This window comes from Archocentrus centrarchus, chromosome 15, assembly GCF_007364275.1.
Source record: "Archocentrus centrarchus isolate MPI-CPG fArcCen1 chromosome 15, fArcCen1, whole genome shotgun sequence".
NCBI classification, from domain to species: Eukaryota; Metazoa; Chordata; class Actinopteri; order Cichliformes; family Cichlidae; genus Archocentrus; species Archocentrus centrarchus.
In genome coordinates, this window is record NC_044360.1 from 20,756,609 (window position 1) to 20,775,562 (window position 18,954).

An 18,954-nucleotide genomic window follows, 5' to 3' on the forward strand; every position below is an offset into this window, starting at 1 on the left:
CCGCATGTCTTTCCCCCCATTTTCTGTCTCTACACTGTCAACAAAAAGCCACTGTGGCCAAGAAAAAAGGCTAAATTGGGAACCTAAATATAGAAAAACAAATTTATTTATCCATCCATTTACCTGTGGTTTACCCAACCACAATCGAGGGGAGATAGGGAGAGCCTGTCCTCCTTTAAAGAAGAAATGACCTCATTGGTCGTTAGTGCAGGCACATTTTAACCAGCAACCTAGTAGGTTGTCACGACCCGCTCTACCCCCTGAGCTACAGCCACATTAAACACTGATATGACTGACATAACACGCGAAGCTACATGTAGGAACGCTCATTATGGAAACGGTCATATGGGTCGCTTTGGAACGAATGACTTATATTGTTGTTCGGGTCGGAGGACATGCTGGATAGAGTATACCAGCTTGCAGGCAGAGTACAACCTGGACAGGTAGAGGTTCTAAAGCAGAACACATTCGAGAGAATGAAAGAGCCAATGTGTACCATTTAGTCAAGTCAAGGTTTATTTCTATAGCACATTTAAGTTTACTCAGTTGGCCAAAGTGCTGTGCAGACTTTGCTAAATATACATATAATGAAAAATTACTAAATTAACAATAAATATGCCCTAAATATGCAATAAATCTCAATTAAAAACATAATCAAATAAAACAATAATAGAAATAAATAAGAGTGTGCATACACTATCAAAAGCCAGGACATCCTGCATAACTAGAACTGAAAGCCCGTGAACTCCCAAAAGCTTTGTCTCCTCTATTTTTGAGCCTGGAACATCCAAGAGCAGTTAGTTTGTAGACCTCAGTGCTCTGGCAGAAGTGTGGGGCTGTAAAAGTTCTGTTAAGTAAGGTGGCGCCAAACCATTGAGCCTCTTAAAAGCAAAAAATAAAATTTTAAAACTGGATCCTGAAATGTACTGGAAGCCAGTGTAGGGGGGGCCACTACAGGCGTGATGCGATCACACTGCTTCTTTTTAGTGGCATTTAGCCATGCGGTTGCATATTTCAGATCACTCTCTCTCTTAGTTACAGGCCCTTTTCAGACCACTCTGGGCTACTATAGAAACACAGCAGCACAGCATGTTGGCCTCCGTGGATGACATGCTCTCTTTGTAATGGGCTCATTCTAAGCCCAGAGTTGTCAAACGATTGCTCACATAAAATGTTGCAGCATAAAATGTTACCAAGGCTGCCACTGCTGGTCCATGGTGTTATTTTATGCAGCTCATGAGAGCACAGAGGATTCTGTACATTTCATTCATCCACAGTTTATGTCACACTGTGATATAGCAGTATGGTTCTAGATATTATACCAGACCAAGTTTTTCTAACTGTGACAAATAACTAGTGTCAAAGACTGTAACAACTCAAAACAGAGAATAAATGAATGAGAGAATAACAAATGAGTAAACTGCCGAAATAAAGCCCAATTGTCTGAACAGACACATAAACATTAAGCAGGTGTCTGATGCGTGACCGTGAACCCCCAAACATATGCTGGCTCCCCAAATTGGCATCAGGCATCAAAACTACAAGAACCCAAGCTAAAGAAAACACAACATTTATTGTTGGAAGCAATTTTACACAAATTATTATGAATTTAACATGCTAGTTCTGCTGATTGAACCCCCTAAATCTTAAACACTGGTCCTTCAAGGTAATTTTCAAATGCAGCATAGAAGAATTCACCAGTCCCCCGAGAGCGTGACTCATCAAACATATGGTATTCTCAGCTTTTCATCTGTGTGTCAGATGTTTTATTAATACACACCACCAAGCACATCACTCATAACAAAAGTGCAACACAACAGCCAGACATAATTATCTGCAGCCCAGTCCTCCATGTGCAACACTTCCTGCAGCTGTAACAATGGTGGATAATGATCCCTGCCCTATTTAGTTTAGGCAGCTCTTTCTACAGGAAGCAAGTCTGCAAATGGACCCTCGCTCTCAGACAGCATCTTCTAAACTCAACGCATTAGAGACGCTAAGAGACACTCTGCTTTTAAGTGAGGGATTCTGGGCTGCAAGTGCTGTGGGTCACTCATCAGAGACATTACACGGACATTGCTGTGTTGTAGCCACACTTCCTGCTAGGGCACACACGGAGCTACTTCACACATAAACATGCACACACATACAGCAAACAAACAGACCCATGCATGCACCCTCTTATAGATAACATATTCCCCATCCACACAACCCACTCACGAGCTGCTCTTTCTACAGAGAATCCAATCACAGGGAGAGATTTGGCCGTATCGCCCTAACTGGATTGTAGTAATCCCCTGTCTAACATGTTCTGGGGATGTGTGAGTGGGGTTAGGGGACATCATGCCAAGTTGAGCCTGGCTGCTGATGCAGAAAGTGTGAGAGAGATCTGAGCTGTCATTTGGACCCCTGCCTTCAGGTTTGATGATGGAGTACCACTTACAGGTCAGCCCACAGAGAAAGATAGAGAGCGAAATGTGGTCAGCACTTTTAAGTTGGCTAGAATGCTGATTTTTGTCATCATCATTCAGTCACATTTTTCAGCCTTCTTTATCAGTGTGATCTTTTGTAAATTCTGTAATCATTTTTCAGGACACTGTTTACTGCTGTGTTCCCTCTGCTTTCTTATCTGTTATCATATACCCCTCCCTCATCCTCTTTCCAGGCGTCTTTATCTCCATGTTCTCATCTTGTTCGGTATCTCCCCCTTTTTAATTTTAGCATTCACAAAACACACCCCCTTCCACTTTTGGCTGTTATTAAAATAAACATAAAGAGTCCTGTAATGTGTATTATATCGTTTGCATTTAGCATGGTGATGGCACATGCCCCTATGGAACTGTGTATTGCCTTCTGACATTGCGTAGCTTCACTGTGGTTACACACATTCTTACAGTAATAACAATAACACTTAAGTATAGATGCCATAAAGTTTAAATAGCATATTAATTTGATGATGACTTATTCAGTATTTACTTTGTGAATGTTTATTCAGAAAGTACTATGCAAAAATCTTGAGCCACTCACATGTCTTTATATTTTACTTTTAAGAAGCCAAACTTTCTTTCTCCAGGCTTTCTTGAGGTCTTTTAAAGTTTTTCTTTGGACATTGGCTGTTTTTTTTCACTTCTTCTCAGTCCAATTCATGTACCTGACCATTTTCAGAGAGTTTTTGTTTGTTAAGCCACTTAAAACTGACTTGTGAATCATTCATGCATTAAAAAAAGACAATTAACTCAAGGGATGGACCAGTTTTGTGTGCCATTTTTAAATTGTATCTTTTGTTACCATTTCTTTGGCTGAATCTGTGAAAAATGTCAACGATAACATAGTTTAAGAGGCATAAAATAGTATTTTTGCATCTTGGCATGCTGCACAGTGTGTCCTTAAAAAGTCTGAGGAAACCAGAGAAGTGGATGATGAAAGAAGAAGTGGAAGGCCAAAGAAACTATCTACAGTAGATGAACAGTATCTGAAAGTCATGTCCTTAAGAAATATGAAAAAAAAGAAGAAAAAAAACTCAGCAAAGACCTGATGTAAAAGATCCAGCTACTGTCTGCCAAAGCCTCATAAAAATGGCCGAAATGGTTGAGGTATGCCAAATTACACATGAACTAGACTGAAAATCAGTGGCAACAGGTTTTATGGAGTGATGAATCCAAATTTTACATTTTTGGTTCAAATTGTTATCAGTATGTAGGAGGTCAGGAGAGAGATAACAACAGTGGGTGTCTGCAGCCATCTGTAAAACACAGTGGAGGCTCTGTCATGATTTGGACCTGCATTTCAGCCAGTGGTGTTTGTCAAAATTATCAGACTTTGATCCACCATGCAACACCATCTGGAAAGCATCTGATTGGCAACAGCTTTATTTTTCAGCCTGATAATGATCCCAAACACACTGCCAAAACAGCAAAAGCATAGCTGGATAGAAAAACCCTATCAGTCATGGACCTCAAGTCAAGACCTCAGTATGAAACAGTGTGGGATCTTCTTAACAGAGAAGAGAACAAAAGGCAGCCAACATCCAAAGAAGAGCTTTGAATGTCCTTCAAGAAGCCTGGAGAACTATTCCTCAAGACTACTTAAAAGAAATGACAAGAAAGCTGCATGAGAGAGTTCAGGTTGTGTTGAGAAATAAAGGTGGTCATGCAAAAAATACTTTCAAGCTTTTCAAGTTTTGTGTTATATATTTTATTTCCAATTATCTTTGCACATGTTTCACTGCACCTATTCCCCATTTTCTTAGCAAAATATAAAGAAATTGAGGTGGCTCAAGACTTTTGCACACTATTGTGTTCACAAAAGTAATGTTGTAAACCAGTTCCCTCAGTCATGTCACAGTGTGAGATCTGTGTTTGTGCGTGTGGATACTTCTCTCACAATTCACACTGACCGCACTGATGTTCATTCTTCAGCCGGGCACCTGCTCTACTCAGAGAAAAGTTTACTCGCTAATGAGTTTGATGTAGTGAGCTCGTTAGCTGTAACCTGAAGGGAGCTGTTCTGGCTGCATGACGGGTGGCCTATGCCAAGTGTGCAAAGCTTGGAAGTCTCAACAGCTGTGGCTGGAGTGAGCAGGGGCAGTGGGTGGCGGCAGGAAAGTGCAGGAACAGATGCCTGGGGCCAAGACCCTGAGAACAGAGCTGGAACATGTTAGTGGAACCCGGTTAATCATTGTGCACTAGGTCCTTAGCTGTCTCTCTCAAACAGTTCTGCAAGAAGGCTGGCTCACCTTGACTATGAAGAACATACATAAACAAGATTATTATTAGCATATGGAGCGATTTTTAACTTTTTTTTTTGGTTATGTGACAGTGTGTCTTTTGATTTAAAGACTTAGTCAAAGCAAATTTGCTTAGAAAGAAAAAGAAAAAAAAATGAAATGCAGATATTTATTATATGTATAATTAATTGTGATATGTACATTCATGCATGCTAATGGTAGCTGTAATGAAATGTGAAATGCCCCATTTAATATCTAATGTGTCTCTAAAAAGTGCCAGGCAGTCCTGCTGAAAATTCAAGTGTGGCTTAGGGCTTGTTTCCCCAACATAAACACTTTGACTAGAAAAGTAACTTGAAAGCTACGCTCCTCTCCCACATACAGTACAAGCATTAGGGTTTTGCCATTTAGCCCATGGCAATCAGCTATTAGTTTGTTCATATCTGCCATGGCATGCATCTGCCACTCAAAATGCAAATTATGACTCTATGGCAATTTTATTTTTAAGCATCCATCCAGGCAATGGCCTGCGTGGATCCTCAGCACCACGGTATATAGATTACTGGACGAGGATGCGGGCAGTGGAGGCAGCCACCATTAATTAAAGTCCACAATGGTTCCTGCGCTGAGAGTAACAGATCCATATACAAATTAATCACCCGGTCTGAGTCCCACAGTAAGGCCTTCCTCTTCCACGGTTTTACAGTCCAGTCATGTCCGCTGTTGTTTACCGTGCTCCAGATCGAGAATTAAACCTGAATGAGAGTGATAAATCATGTTGGGTAACACACATGCTCTCATTGCAGGTTTATGTGTTTGAGAGGCAAACAGAAGGAGAGACAGGGCTGGGGAGGGGGGGGGGTATGGCTCCAGTCCGTTAATCAAGATCAAAAAGATGGTTACGGTGTTTTTTTGGGAAGGGTGGCTAAAATGATAGAGGGGGCAACAATTTTTCTTTTCCTCACTATTTTCTTTATGACCACTGCTTTATAGATAAAGGAGATTTATTATGGCAAATCCAAGGAAAATGGAGAGGATACTCTTAGGAATCCCAGATTAAGCTACTAATAGACTAGCTGCCCTGTGATTAATGTGTCTTATCAACTCTCATCAGTCATCCTAAATGAAGAAAATCTTGACCCTGTCCAGATGGATAACACTAATTAAGCTAATTTCTTCATCAAAACATTTCCAAATGGATCTTCTTTGCATGTTTGTGGTCCTGTTGGACACACATTTTTTTTTTTTTGGAAGTTACATATTTACCTACCTCAAAGCAGGTATGGAAAAACAATAACTTATTCTATCTGTATTTTCATTTTTAGGTACCATTTCCATCAATACCCTCCGTACTGCCTACACAGCCCCCGGAGAAAGTGAGATCCTTGACTTGGATGACAATCTCTACCTTGGGGGTTTACCGGAGAATAGAATGGGGTTGGTGTTCCCCACTGAGGTGTGGACAGCACTGCTCAACTATGGCTATGTAGGCTGCATTCGAGATTTATTTATTGACGGACAGAGTAAAGACGTCAGACGCTTGGCTGAGATCCAGAAAGCTGCCGGGGTCAAGCCATCCTGCTCCAAAGAGCCTCCCAAACAGTGCTTGAGCAATCCCTGCCAAAACAATGGGATCTGTAGAGAGGGCTGGAATCGCTACGTGTGTGACTGTTCTGGGACTGGATACCTGGGTCGCTCCTGTGAAAGAGGTAGAACTTTGTTTTTGTCTCATTTTGTCTACCCAGCTGTTCGAATGCTTAGAATTTCTGTCTGCTAGGCATAATCTTTGCCAGTGCAAAATGTTGATGATGCTGCACGGTGACACACTTCTTCTTCGCCATGCATTGTTTTCAGAGGTAGGGATGGGATCATAAAAGTGTGAATGTAATTTACATCAAAGAAAACCAGGAAAAGAGCGGTTCAATTATATCCGCCATGGATATAGTATTCTTTGTCTTTCAAGTTCAGGTTGAACAGTGTCAACACACAAAAGGCTGCAGGTGGTCTTTTTATCTAGGCTTATGGTTGAACATCACCAGCTCTCAAACAGCAGGTTGGTGGTAATTTAAGGCAGGAGAGAAACTGCATGAGGAGACAGACAGCCACAGAGATGCAGGCAAAATGAGTCAGGATACGGAGGGTTGATGTTCGACAATGTTGAGTGGCAGGTGACTGATGCACCACTGAGACACTGCTGGTCACGTCCACCATGCACACTAGCCTGTAAATTGGCTGTCTTCTGTTAAGCATTTGCCTCATCAAACCACTCGCTCATGACCAGACCTGGTGCAGAATACTTATCCTTCTGTCCTCCAGAGAAGAGAAATGGGAGAAGTGAGTGTCGCACCGTGAAAGCTTAGGCCTCCGTGTCTGATACAACCCTTGAAGTTTTTTTTTTTTAATAGATGATCACTTTGAAATTAAAAGAACACTTTTTTTCCTGAACTTTCTGAGTGGTGTTTCACGTTGATAGTGTCACTAATTAGGGCATTACAGCTAATATTCACAAATTTTTCTGAAGTAAAAGCTATAATTGGTTGAAGTTAGCCCGGAGAGTGTCTTACAAAACTGGCCTTACCACTCCACTGCTGTTTTTTTTTCTTACTATTTTAGCATTTTGGTTTATTTCTATAGCTAGCTGAAAAAAAGGAACAAGAAGGAACGTTCTGTGCTTTAAAATAAGTATATATGGAGATTTCCTGTCTTCAGGGGACTGTGAGATTCAGCTTTGCCCTGCATTTCTGCACTTTCAGCTTTAGTTTATTTTTGTCTTTTTGATCCAAGTATTGCCCTTTGACATCTTTACCTTGAAGCAGGTTTGTTTAAGACAACAACCAGCTGTGTGTGGAAGCCTTTGCTTGCTAATATGAGCTTAGATTTCTTTACTGTATATAATGAGACTGAATGAATACATTTCTCAGTTTTATAGTTTTTTCATTAAAGAGAATTGTAATATTAACTTATATTAATAGCCATAGATTTTAATGAAAGAGTTATTCAAATTCAGTAAGAGATAAGTGATCCCATAGGCTATTTTCATATTGGTTTAATGAATTTATAGCAATTAAGTAAATCAGACAAAATGGATATTCATATAACTATCACAGATTTGAACCTGAACCGATATATAATTTGCAGTATATCCTGTAGCTAAAATTGCACTTTAGTGCAAAAGCATTTATGTTTCATCAGTATACACAGTCATGAAAATGCGTGAACACATTTAACATATGCATAATCAAGGCAAATGTCAAAAAAGTGCCCAAGCATGTGACACTGTTATCACAGAGTGATGCATCTTCGCAGAAACAGGAACAAGAACAGGTTCTCTCATCTGAAAAAAAAAAAAAGAAAATCAGCTGCAGTTGGAATGCATCACATCCCACACAGTTACATGTGTCAGCTCTACACGTGCTTTTTCTTCCTGTGCCTCTATGCTTAAGTCATTTGCTTCATCAAATGGTTTTGCCAAAATCCATGTAGTGGGATGCAGAACATATAGTTGGAAGTCCATGGATCAAACTGTTTAGTGTGTTTTAAGCTGAACTTTTACTGTGAAATGTAAGCAAGTATCCAAAGAGCCACACCTTGAAGAAGGGGGGAAAAAAAGGTGCAACAGATTTTCTTCAAGTCGCACCATTGAAACACTACATGGCAAAGGCTGACAGTCTTTATCGTAGTATTTTACTAGTTTGTACTGGCTTAATCCTCCAGTTTCCTTGTTTTGGTTTGGTGAGAAATGCATTCTGGGATGCCTCCAGTCCGTAATCCCTTGCTTATGTGCATCATTTACACTTTAAAACTGACTGGGAAATAAATAAGGTACTAGGAATTAGTCGCCTGAAATGAATAAGAGTAGTCATTGAGAAAATTAAGAGTAGTCATTTGAAAAACTTTTGGTGTTCTAGCAGTCTTCTGACTAGGGGAGGCAGTTTCTGTTGTGAGTCTTGACATTGGTGTGGGGAGGGAGTAAGTTATTGTTTACAGCACCCCCCCCCCCCTTCCCACCCCCAGCCCTCCGTTAAACAGAGTACAAACAGATGACATTGATTTATAACCCCAACTGCACTTACAGATGCTAATGATACTGATGGAAATCTGCTGAATGACACAGAAGCAAAATGATACAAAAGCACATGATACTGGAGGGATGCTGCACTTTCTGTCTGCTGTTGTGAAATGCAGCTTGTGTAGTCATGAATATCTTAAAAGATGTGGCACGTCTCACGAATGCTGCCTTTTAGTTAATTCCGAGGCAGGAAATTAATATTTGATTTAAGAGGAGGAAAACACCTGGAATGATGTGTGGTGTAAAAGAAAATAAATAGATTTCCATATCTGATGAATGTGTCAGTGAGGCTGGATTCTGTGCTGCTTTGATTTTCCACATGTGCACTTTGGTTTTAGCTAATGAGTTGACAGGAATTAGGACACAGTACATGAGGGAGGTGGAGTGGGCAAGGGATACAGATCGTTTCTCTTCAGGAAGATAATTACTTATTCAGAGAGTGTTCTTGGGTCCAAAGATATAATCCAGCCTGACTTTGCACTGAAAACAAAAACAAAAGCTGAAACAGTTCCACATTAAGAGAATACATGTTGCAAAGATTTCCTCCAGCATGACCTTCTGTACTCTCTTTGAATACCGGAGCGTCTTCTGCCGTCTCGGCTTCTCTGTCCAACTCCCATTTTCTGGCTGTCTCTGCTCTTGTGTATGAGACGGGCATTAGTGAGAGTGTGAGTGGGAGCAGTGGTACAGAGGATGGGCTTTGGCGTGCTGCCAGCTGTTTTGAATGCTCCAGATTGCCTCTGCACTGGTAGGATGAAGCAGGCACCAGCAGGCCGAGGAGCTGTCAAAAGAATTACCCCAGCTCTCACTTATCCATGCATGGTGTACCACCCGGTGGCAAAATACAGCTACTGCATATGGCAGAGGAGGAGGAGGATGACGAGTGAAAGGAGCAGGAGGTGGATCTTCGGAACACAACCATGGAGCTGTTCGCCCTATTTTGAGACATTTTAATTAAGCAGACAAAGCAATTTTCCCCCTTGCATCCCAAATGTCTTCCCCTTCATTGTTCCTCCAGTTGCTAATTAGCCCAAATATTAGTCTTGCAGTGTGAGGCTAAAGCAGCCTCCCAGATGGTGTAGTAGGTGTGTTGTAGTACATGCACATATTCCCTAATGAGATTTGACATGCTGGATTCCAGCACTGACAGCACCTGCATCATTTCACAGTGGCTGCAGCTGAACATGTGCCTCTACATACCGGCGATGAATAAAGCTAGATGTTTAGGATCAGTATACAGATCGATACATGAGTGTGCTCATTGTGCACCACGTGTGCCAGGCATACCTACAGTAACAACTTGCTGACACATGTAGAGGCTTCGCACAATATTTTTTTTTTTACAAGCTCAGCAGTGAAGTTATTCATTCAGAAAAAAATGTTGTATTTTTTTTGTACTGTATAAAATACAGCAGCCCTACGCTTTAGGTTACTCTTAAATAATATATCACTAAGTAGAGACTTGAGTCCATCGCAATATATTATTGCCAGGATGTACAATAGGTGTATAATACCTTGCTTCAAAGTACAGTGTGTAACAATAGAATACATAAACTACTTATGTAAATTAGTGTAAATAAAGAAAAACCGGTTCTTTGAGAACATTTATTGCTTTTCAGAGCATAAAGCCATTTGCCATTGGTCCGAAACAAAAGCCAAGAGGTGCAGAATGTTATTGCATAATTGAGAAATGCCCTTAAAGGGGAATATGACTGAGTGTTAGCATTAAAACACGTTTTAGCCGTGCCCTTTGACAGCACACTATGTTAGTCACAAATTAGAGAGAACTGGTTGTCCCACGCCCTTAAGCGATGCACATATATGTGTAGAAAATTGTTTGAAAAACATAGAAGAACTGTGACTGTAAGAGCACTGGGGGTTGATTTTCTAGGGAAACAAGCAAATGTTGAGGAATAGGTCTGGCTGCTGGCACAACATAGAGCTTAAGTTGCAAATCATTAAACCGAGCGATAGGCTAATTCTCCTAACATTTTTGGCTGGCTGAAAAATTCAAGTGCATGTATACTAAAGCTGTGACTGCACAAGCTGAAGTTGCATACTAAAACAGTTTAAACTGATCTGTTTTCTATCTTTACTCTTGTTCCATAGCTCTAATAATGTTACCGTATGGTCACAGGGCAGCAGATGTGAAGCTGGCCCATGATGCTACTTACTCTTTCTGTGTAGACACAAAATAGTTTCCCTGGGTGTAGAAATCCACTCAGCTTGCAACTTGTTTTCACACTTTTAATAGCCAGTGTGTCTCTTTCTTGGATTGTCTGTACTTGGGTTCAAAGAAGGCTGCAGTGAAGAAGACATGAGCTGCCTTGAATTATTTATGATATCTCCAAGCCATTTCTTCCTGTTTATTATGGATGTTGAACATATATTTTCCAAAAGCCTTTGGCAGTTGTTTTCTGGCAATTTTTGAATTGGGTTGAGCCCAGTGCCCTGATACTGTGGGACATCGCAATCCTGTGACATGCAGCTGACAGCTCAGACTTCCTGCAGAGCCTGTTCTCCTCGGGGGGAGAAAGCAGGAAGAACTGCGCGCCTGTCTGCCGTTACCCCACCCCTCGTTAGTAGTACAGGCTTGTTTGTTACTTCTATGAAAGTGCCCCACCGCCCCCTCAAATCGCTACTTGTTTTCTTGTGAAAATCAGAAAACAATGTTGCATTGAGCTTTACAAGACAGAAAATGAATGCTTGGTTTAGTTTGGTATGCTCCATCTCCCCTCTGACAGCCTCCTGTTGGGTTGGCACAGACAGAAGCTCCAGCTTCAGTCCTCTCAATTTATTTTGATATTAAACATGGGAGTGCCATTAAAAATGACTAGGCTTGCAGGATTGGATTTTTGACAGGTCCTCACTTTGCATTAGGTAATGATTCCCTCACATGTCATCCTCCATTTTTTCATATCTGTATTCTGGAGCTTTCTTATTTATGACATTTTAGATATTCCCTTATATGAATTTCAGCAAAGGTGACATCTCGGATGAAATGCAATATTTACTCCAGTTGTGATTAATTTCATCCTCCTATTCAGTATGAAAAAACTGAAGATTGTGCATATGAGGGAAATGTAAAATGTCTTTCTCTATATGAGAGCTTTCATAGGGTACATAGAGCAAATGATTCATTTTTCTTCACCCTTAAGGAGATGCTTTACAGTTTAAAGGAATAGATTAACAAGTTCTCAACATTATCACTGCATGTGTTTATTAGTGCGTTGTTGCTTTCTTGCAAGCATAATGGATCTTGTTTCAGACAGAGGTGCTACTGTAATTCTTTAGCAGGAAGTCTGTCCAGGTCAGCTCATTGTGCAGCAGTAATATTTTTTTGCGGGACATTTTAACAGGGAAAATGTGCACCTAAACGACAGACAGCTGCTGTTAATGTATCGTACAAAGCATAATTAAACACTGGGGAGAAGAAAACAAACTTTCAGATACTTGTTGCAAGTATTTTCTCCTCTCATTCGGCCCAAGTTCTAGCCAGTATAACAGTGACACATTTTTCAAGTATTCAAGAAGCTTTGCATTGGCATTGGCTAACAGTTTCCAGATGCAGCTCTTTGCTTTAGCTGCCTGGCAGGGAGCAGACAGTTTAGCAGTGAGAACTCGTTTGTCACACGCCCCTGTCATCTGCATCATACCCCAGGAGGGCATGGAGAAATTGGATTTGGGTGAGGAATGTGACGGAGTTATCCCAGGGGATGGATGTGACATTGGCTCTGTGTGACGAGGAAGTGGTGATGAGGTGGTTTGTGTACACTGGTTCACTATCACCCACAACAGTCTCCATCTCCCATCCCTCAGTCTCACCTTATATCTGTCTCAGCTCTGCAGCTGCAGTAATGGCTTTGTTATTGGGTTATGGTTTAGTTACACTACCGGAAACTATGTTACAACCTCCTGCCAACGTTAAACAATCTCCCCAGCATTTCTCCAGACGGGTGCTTAATGCTTTGAGTAAATGCAGTCACCCTGAGCAGAAGCTCGATATTCAAGGTCCGTACAGTATTACAATTCTGTCATCGTTAGTATTTTTTTTCTTCAGTCAATATCAAGTTGTCCTTTCATAGTTTGCCACTATTATATTGCAAAGACAAAATACTTGTGGATGCCACTTGTTCTGTAGGAAAACCACCTTTGTAAGTTTGCACTGAGTTTCCTTCCTAAGATTTCTATTTGTTTGTCACGAAGGGTTCTTTTCCCTTTGATTATGTTTCTTCTTTTAATCTCAACTACTATCCAAACATGTACTTGCCACCAACTCTGTGATAGAGTCCACCAGCTGAATTGGCACACAGAAGGAAAGACTCAGTGTTTGGCTAGCTGTCAGCTGTAGAACAAAGCATAATGCCAGGCTTTGACAAGTCTTTACACACTGCTTTTGGGTGACAAATCTGGGCACGTGCCATTTAACAGGCACTTACTCAGTAAGTTTTGGTATTGTATTTATATTTCTAAGAGACTAATTTTAGGATTCATCAGCAGTCGAAACAGCTTGGTGTGTCTGCTGTCTGTGATGCACAGTAGCTCTAAAAAAACATGCAAAGCTCCTGTCTATGAAAAAGTTCCAGAGACGCTGACTGTAGTTGTCTCTGTGTTATTCAGCTATGTGGTCTATTCATTCCCCTTTTACTGGCCTGGCTGTTACTGCATTCAAAAACTGAAAAATCACAACACTAAATTCTATCCACAATAAGGACATCATCTTTAAGCTGGGCTGACAGGCTTGGTCATTGCATTACCATGAAACTGTCACAGGCCATTTTACCAATCACTTATCTTGCTTTTTAACTTCTCATTCTCTCTGCAGAGGCCACTATCCTCAGCTATGATGGCAGTAAGTTTATGAAGGTCCAGCTACCAGTTGTGATGCACACAGAAGCTGAGGATGTGTCTTTGCGATTCCGCTCCCAGCGAGCCTACGGTATCCTAATAGCCACCACATCTCGGGACTCTGCTGACGCTCTGCGTCTTGAGCTGGAGAGCGGACGCGTCCGGCTGACTGTCAATTTAGGTAATGCCTTGGATGTACACACACTGCGGCAGATAAGTCAAATTAAGCTAGATACCATTTTTAAAGGAACATAGCCACATGCATTCTCTCTCTCTCTCCCACACACACTCACAGCAATTATTCTTCTTTGTACATATATTGAATAGAAAGAGATGGTGTAAAGACTTTCAATGGAAAGACTCTGCAGCTCTTTGCTCACTGCCAGTTGAGCACACAGCCACCAATACCCAGCAGGGAATGCTCATTGCCTGTACCATCAACTAACTCAGATCAGCTTTAGATATGTATGGGTCTGTCCTTACAGTGCACACTCTGCTGTATTCTTTCCTGCTGCTGTTTCATTTCTGATATACCCAGTTATAATTCATATGAGGAAGCTAATAAGTCTTCTGAGGATTGGAGTATTTATAATATTTTGTCATTGCCTGGTATGAAGCAGTCCTTAGTTGTGGCCAATAAATGCCCTGCACACTTGTTCTCTAATCACTTTATTTGGAAACACTTTTATCATTGTGGGAGGAATGCATGGTTGCGCATGAATATGCAGCTGCCTTAAAAGAGCACAAAGAAAGACATGCCCCCCCGTGCCTACAGCAAAAACAGAAAATTGAGGACAAATGAAAGAAACACATTTTCATTTTTCTGTGCGTGAGTGTGTGCACATGTGCTTATTTGCTCAGGAAAGAATCCAATGATGCCTGTGAAAAGTTTGATATCTCTCAAACAGAGCCGTGGTGCACAAATGATAGCCATCTATTTCTCCTTTCCACTGGCTACACAGAAATGGGCTCCCTAAGCGGAGCCGTTTAGCGGTGCATGCAAAGTAGACAGCCTGTGTCTGCTGTCAAGCACAAGGAAGCACGTGTCCCACCATGGAAGACAACAGCGCCACACACTGACAGCACTGACTAGTCATATTACTGCAACCACAAAAAGATGCCCTCTGATGAAAACAACAGGCTGCGGAGTTTTGTTTTCTTTTGGATTATCTTTGACACATTTTAGAGATTTTTGAGTCTGTCTCCCGTGTTCAGCCCTTGAAGCCTGTCTTCCTTGTCCCTCCTTCAAAAACCAGAGCATTCCTTGTAAGGGTAGGCTTGTGTTGGTCTCTGGCTGTTTGCGACCACTTTTCTGCTGCGGTTGACAACACATGACGAGCAGGGCCAAATGGAAAGGAGGGGAGGGAGTTCGATCTGGGTCACCTTTCTTAGAGCTCAACACAAGCTTAGCCTTAAGAAACAGAAGAGGTAAAGTAGAAAACAGAAACAGGAGATGGAGTAGTGCAGTAAAGTTGTTATGGTAGAATCAAGATAATCATCTGTTGTTACCACCAAAGAAAACGGCTCCTAGACTTCAGAAGAGCATTTAGATATATTACTTAATTAAAATGATTAGTGTCACAATCTGAAATACTAAAATCAATATGTATTAGCAAATAGTATTAGCAAAATGTACTTATGCAGAATGGATATTTTGAGCATGTTACCACATGACATACACTTTTATGGATTGCATATACTTGTAGCACCATTTTGCTGGTCTTGGTACAAATTATTTCATCTATTTTACATGATATACAGTGGTTGTGAAAAAAAATCAAAACATATAATATATAAGCTAGAGTAAATTTGTATTGTTACTAAAATTTGTATAAATGTAAAAAAAATATGCAGAATGGCCCTGGAGTAACAAATTATTGTAGATGTTATTATATTGTATTATTGTCATTAGTGCAACATCATGCAGCATCTTAATATTGGCTGAGGTGGAAATAATTTTTCTTACTTTTTGTTCAATAAAATCTAATAGCTGTGAAGTAAAAGAAGTAGAGTAACGTGGAATATTATGATGTAGGAAAGCAGAAGTACAAAAAAATGGATGAAATATAAGAAATACAGTAGCAAAAAAAAAAAAAAAAAAAAAAAGAGTATCCCAAATTGTGCTTAGCAAGTATTTGAGTAAATATAATCAACGGCTGCATTTTTCACTGTTTGAGAAATAAGAATACATTTTATTTTCACATCGCACAGTTGATCTTAGTTAAAGATGCTGTACTGATAAGTACAGGTAGCTATGTAGAGAAATGGGACCGTACGTTAACTATTTTGCACAGGCAAGTAGAGCGGAGAGAGAGTTGGTATACCTTCCAGTTGGCCCTGTCTGACCCTGACAAAATCTGATGCTCTCATAAGAAAAAGATCATCTAAATAAAAAAAAAAAAGAGAGAAATCTTTTAGCTTGCCTGTATATAAAATATATCCTATGGATAAACATAGAAATGTTACATAATTAAACATCAACTCTAATGATTTCCTTTTCTTTTTCCCGTAGTATGTATTATGATAAACTGGGCCTCTTTAGCAGCACTTTTTACCAGTTTGCTGCACATTAGCTGTAGATGACCATGTTTGAGAGCATCAGAGGAAGGACAGTGTCCATGTGTGTGTCCCCAGAGGGGTGGACTGTATGCTTTAATGATGTCTGCAGCTGTGACGTTGAAAGATGAATTTATCTCTCATCTATTCTTCCCCATCTAGATTGTATCAGGATTAACTGTACCTCCAGTAAGTTACTGTTCACCTTTTCTCTTCTTCTTCTTCTTCTCTTAACTCTGAATGTACTTTCAGTCCCTAGAAGTGTTGTTTTATAGCCATGCTTGCATTATATTCTGCTATTGTTAAATCATATGGCTCTGTTGTTAAAGTATACTAAAGCTATCGCTATCAATCACTAAAATATATACGACTAGCCCCTTGCATTGACATTCTGTGTCGTCATGCCAAATTCCAGCTGTTGGAACATAAGAAATTCCTGGTCCAGAAAAATAATGAGCAGAGGGGAGGAAATGGAGGGAGGCTTGAATTAATTACAAAACCAAATATGGTAGTCAGCGGTGATTCCACACACCGAGTTGTTTCTAATTAATGGACCTTTTCACTCACTGATATAAAACACATGCAATGGAAGCGCAGGTATTTTGCACGATCTCGCAGTCGTCCCCTTGCTTTCCTTTTTCTTTCTTTCTTCAGCGTTTCACAGCAGTTGCAAATTGATGAGGCCATTCAAAGCACAGAGGAAATACAGAGTGTGATTTTATTATTCTCATTAACCTGCCTCACAGAGCAGAAAGAAAGGGATGAGGAGGGAGGGAGAGAGCGCAGATCTTGTTGTGGGATCCACTTTGGATGTGTGTGTGTGTGTGTGTTTGTGTATGTGTGCGCTTGAACAAAGAGGTTACATTGCAATATTTTGGGAGGTAAATATCCTTGACATTTATTATTCAGGAACAGTGATGAATTAATAATTACTTCTCTGGATCATAATACGCTCTTCTTCTTTTTTTTTTTCCTGTTTAATGATTCTGAAGTGGCAGACACACTCGCTATCGGTACATGACAACAGAAATGAGCGAGTTTAAGCTCCATAACAGTGATGGAGACTGCCACATACTGTATAGAAGGACAAACTGTTCTCTGAAAGCAAGAGTGTTGGATATCTTTGTGTGTGTGTGTGTGTGTGTGTGTGTTACAGTAGTTGAAGGTCACTGACTGATGAAGAAGTGGAGACTTACACAACAAAACGCCTCCGCACAGAATCACATGATGTGACCTCTAGACATGCTTCTGCGAGCCAGCCCTTCTTAACACCTTTCTAAATGCTAAATAGCATTGTTCATGCATCTTCAATGCATCCCTTGTTTGTGTATGCAAATAAATAGCTCTAAGCTCTAATTCCCCCAATCCGCTGCTTTAAAAGGTCATTCTGGGTTTATGAGGATAGTGTGGAGACATAATCATTAGCTGTTATCCTAATGTTTGCTTGTTTGATTTCTGTCAATCTGAAATATTGTTAATATTTACCAGTATATTTATGGTAATATTTTAATTGTTGTCCAAATCTTTTGAGTTGTATGTGTCATCTAAAACTGAGCAGGGAAAGTAATGCTTTTTACTGTAGGTAAAATAGTTGATTTAGTTAGTAGTATCAAATAAGTAATGTAGACTAAACATGTATAATATTAATCTGTTCAGTGGTTTTACTGTTGTTCCCTATTCTTTATAAAGTAATCGTGCCATATAGTGTATGCAAATTAAAGCAATGCTTTTTGAATATTGTCTTAAGCTGTAAATGTTCTCTAAACATTAAGCTTCAAAGAGGAATAATTCGATTCTGAAAATGTAATGTTATGTTAAAGGCAAAAAAAATGTTTAAGTAAAACAAAGAACAAGACAGGGACAGTAAGCCTTTCTTTAATGGAGCAAGACCTAATTGTGTCATAAGAAAATGTTTAATTGAAGTTCCTGGAAAGAACTTTGCTAAGCCAGTGCATTTCCACTTATGAAGCGTTAGCATTTAATTCAATTTTTTTTTTCTAGGTTGTTATTTTTGTCCTCTTTTTTTTTTTTTCTATGTTAATTAATGTGTCTTGTCAGGCGCTGCAGCTCCGGTCAGCTTAGTGGATGAAGAATTTCAACACCGACTCAAAGAACACATCACTGTCAATTAGGGACCTAGGCTCCCTGGGGCTGCCCAGAGCTGTCTGAAGAAAACACTGCCACTTCGACTTAAACAGTATTAACAGGCACTGAGTGACAACAAGCTGAAAATATGAACTCGAAATATCTTGTGACAGATTGACTTTTTTGGTCTGTGAGTCCACTCTTTTATTATTTATTAGCTTGGACTGCGGAAAAGTCACAGTGTGGTGATGAGGGCACCTAATGTGGTTATTCACTTCTGACCTTCTTTGGCAGCATTGCAAGGTGCTTTTTTTTCCTTTATGTAATTCATCTGATCCATAAGTCAATCTTTGGCTTATTAATGTAAAAGAGGAGAGTCTTAAACACTGATAGTTTTTTATTTTTGCTTTTTTTGTTAGAAATCATATATTAGAGAGTGATTTAAGGGGCGCATGAATGCACACATTTTGCCTTGTCAGCTAAAAGACTCAGACTGGTGAGCACTTATAATCTATAGTAAATGTTTCAGGAAAAGTCATATAGATTTTTTTTTTAACATTTATAATCCACTGTGCATCTTTGATGGCTTACTATGAGCATGATCTTTAAGATGGATTCTTTAAAAGCTTATAGCTAAACTGTACAATCAGAAAGGTAATCAACTACTTCA

General features: G+C 40.0%; 1 protein-coding gene across 4 annotated transcripts in view; it reads left to right on the plus strand.

Moving 5' to 3' along the window:
* The window catches only part of LOC115792906 (neurexin-1a), a 255,778-nt gene that overhangs the window by 107,698 nt on the left and 129,126 nt on the right, over positions 1 to 18,954 (plus strand). For 3 of the 4 annotated variants that reach the window (XM_030747529.1, XM_030747530.1, XM_030747531.1), the window contains 3 exons: positions 6,052 to 6,435; positions 13,621 to 13,824; positions 16,362 to 16,388. In XM_030747529.1, the coding sequence (XP_030603389.1) occupies positions 6,052 to 6,435; positions 13,621 to 13,824; positions 16,362 to 16,388 (615 nt within the window). The remainder of the gene's footprint in view (positions 1 to 6,051; positions 6,436 to 13,620; positions 13,825 to 16,361; positions 16,389 to 18,954) is intronic. The other variant, XM_030747532.1, reaches the window with a different exon arrangement.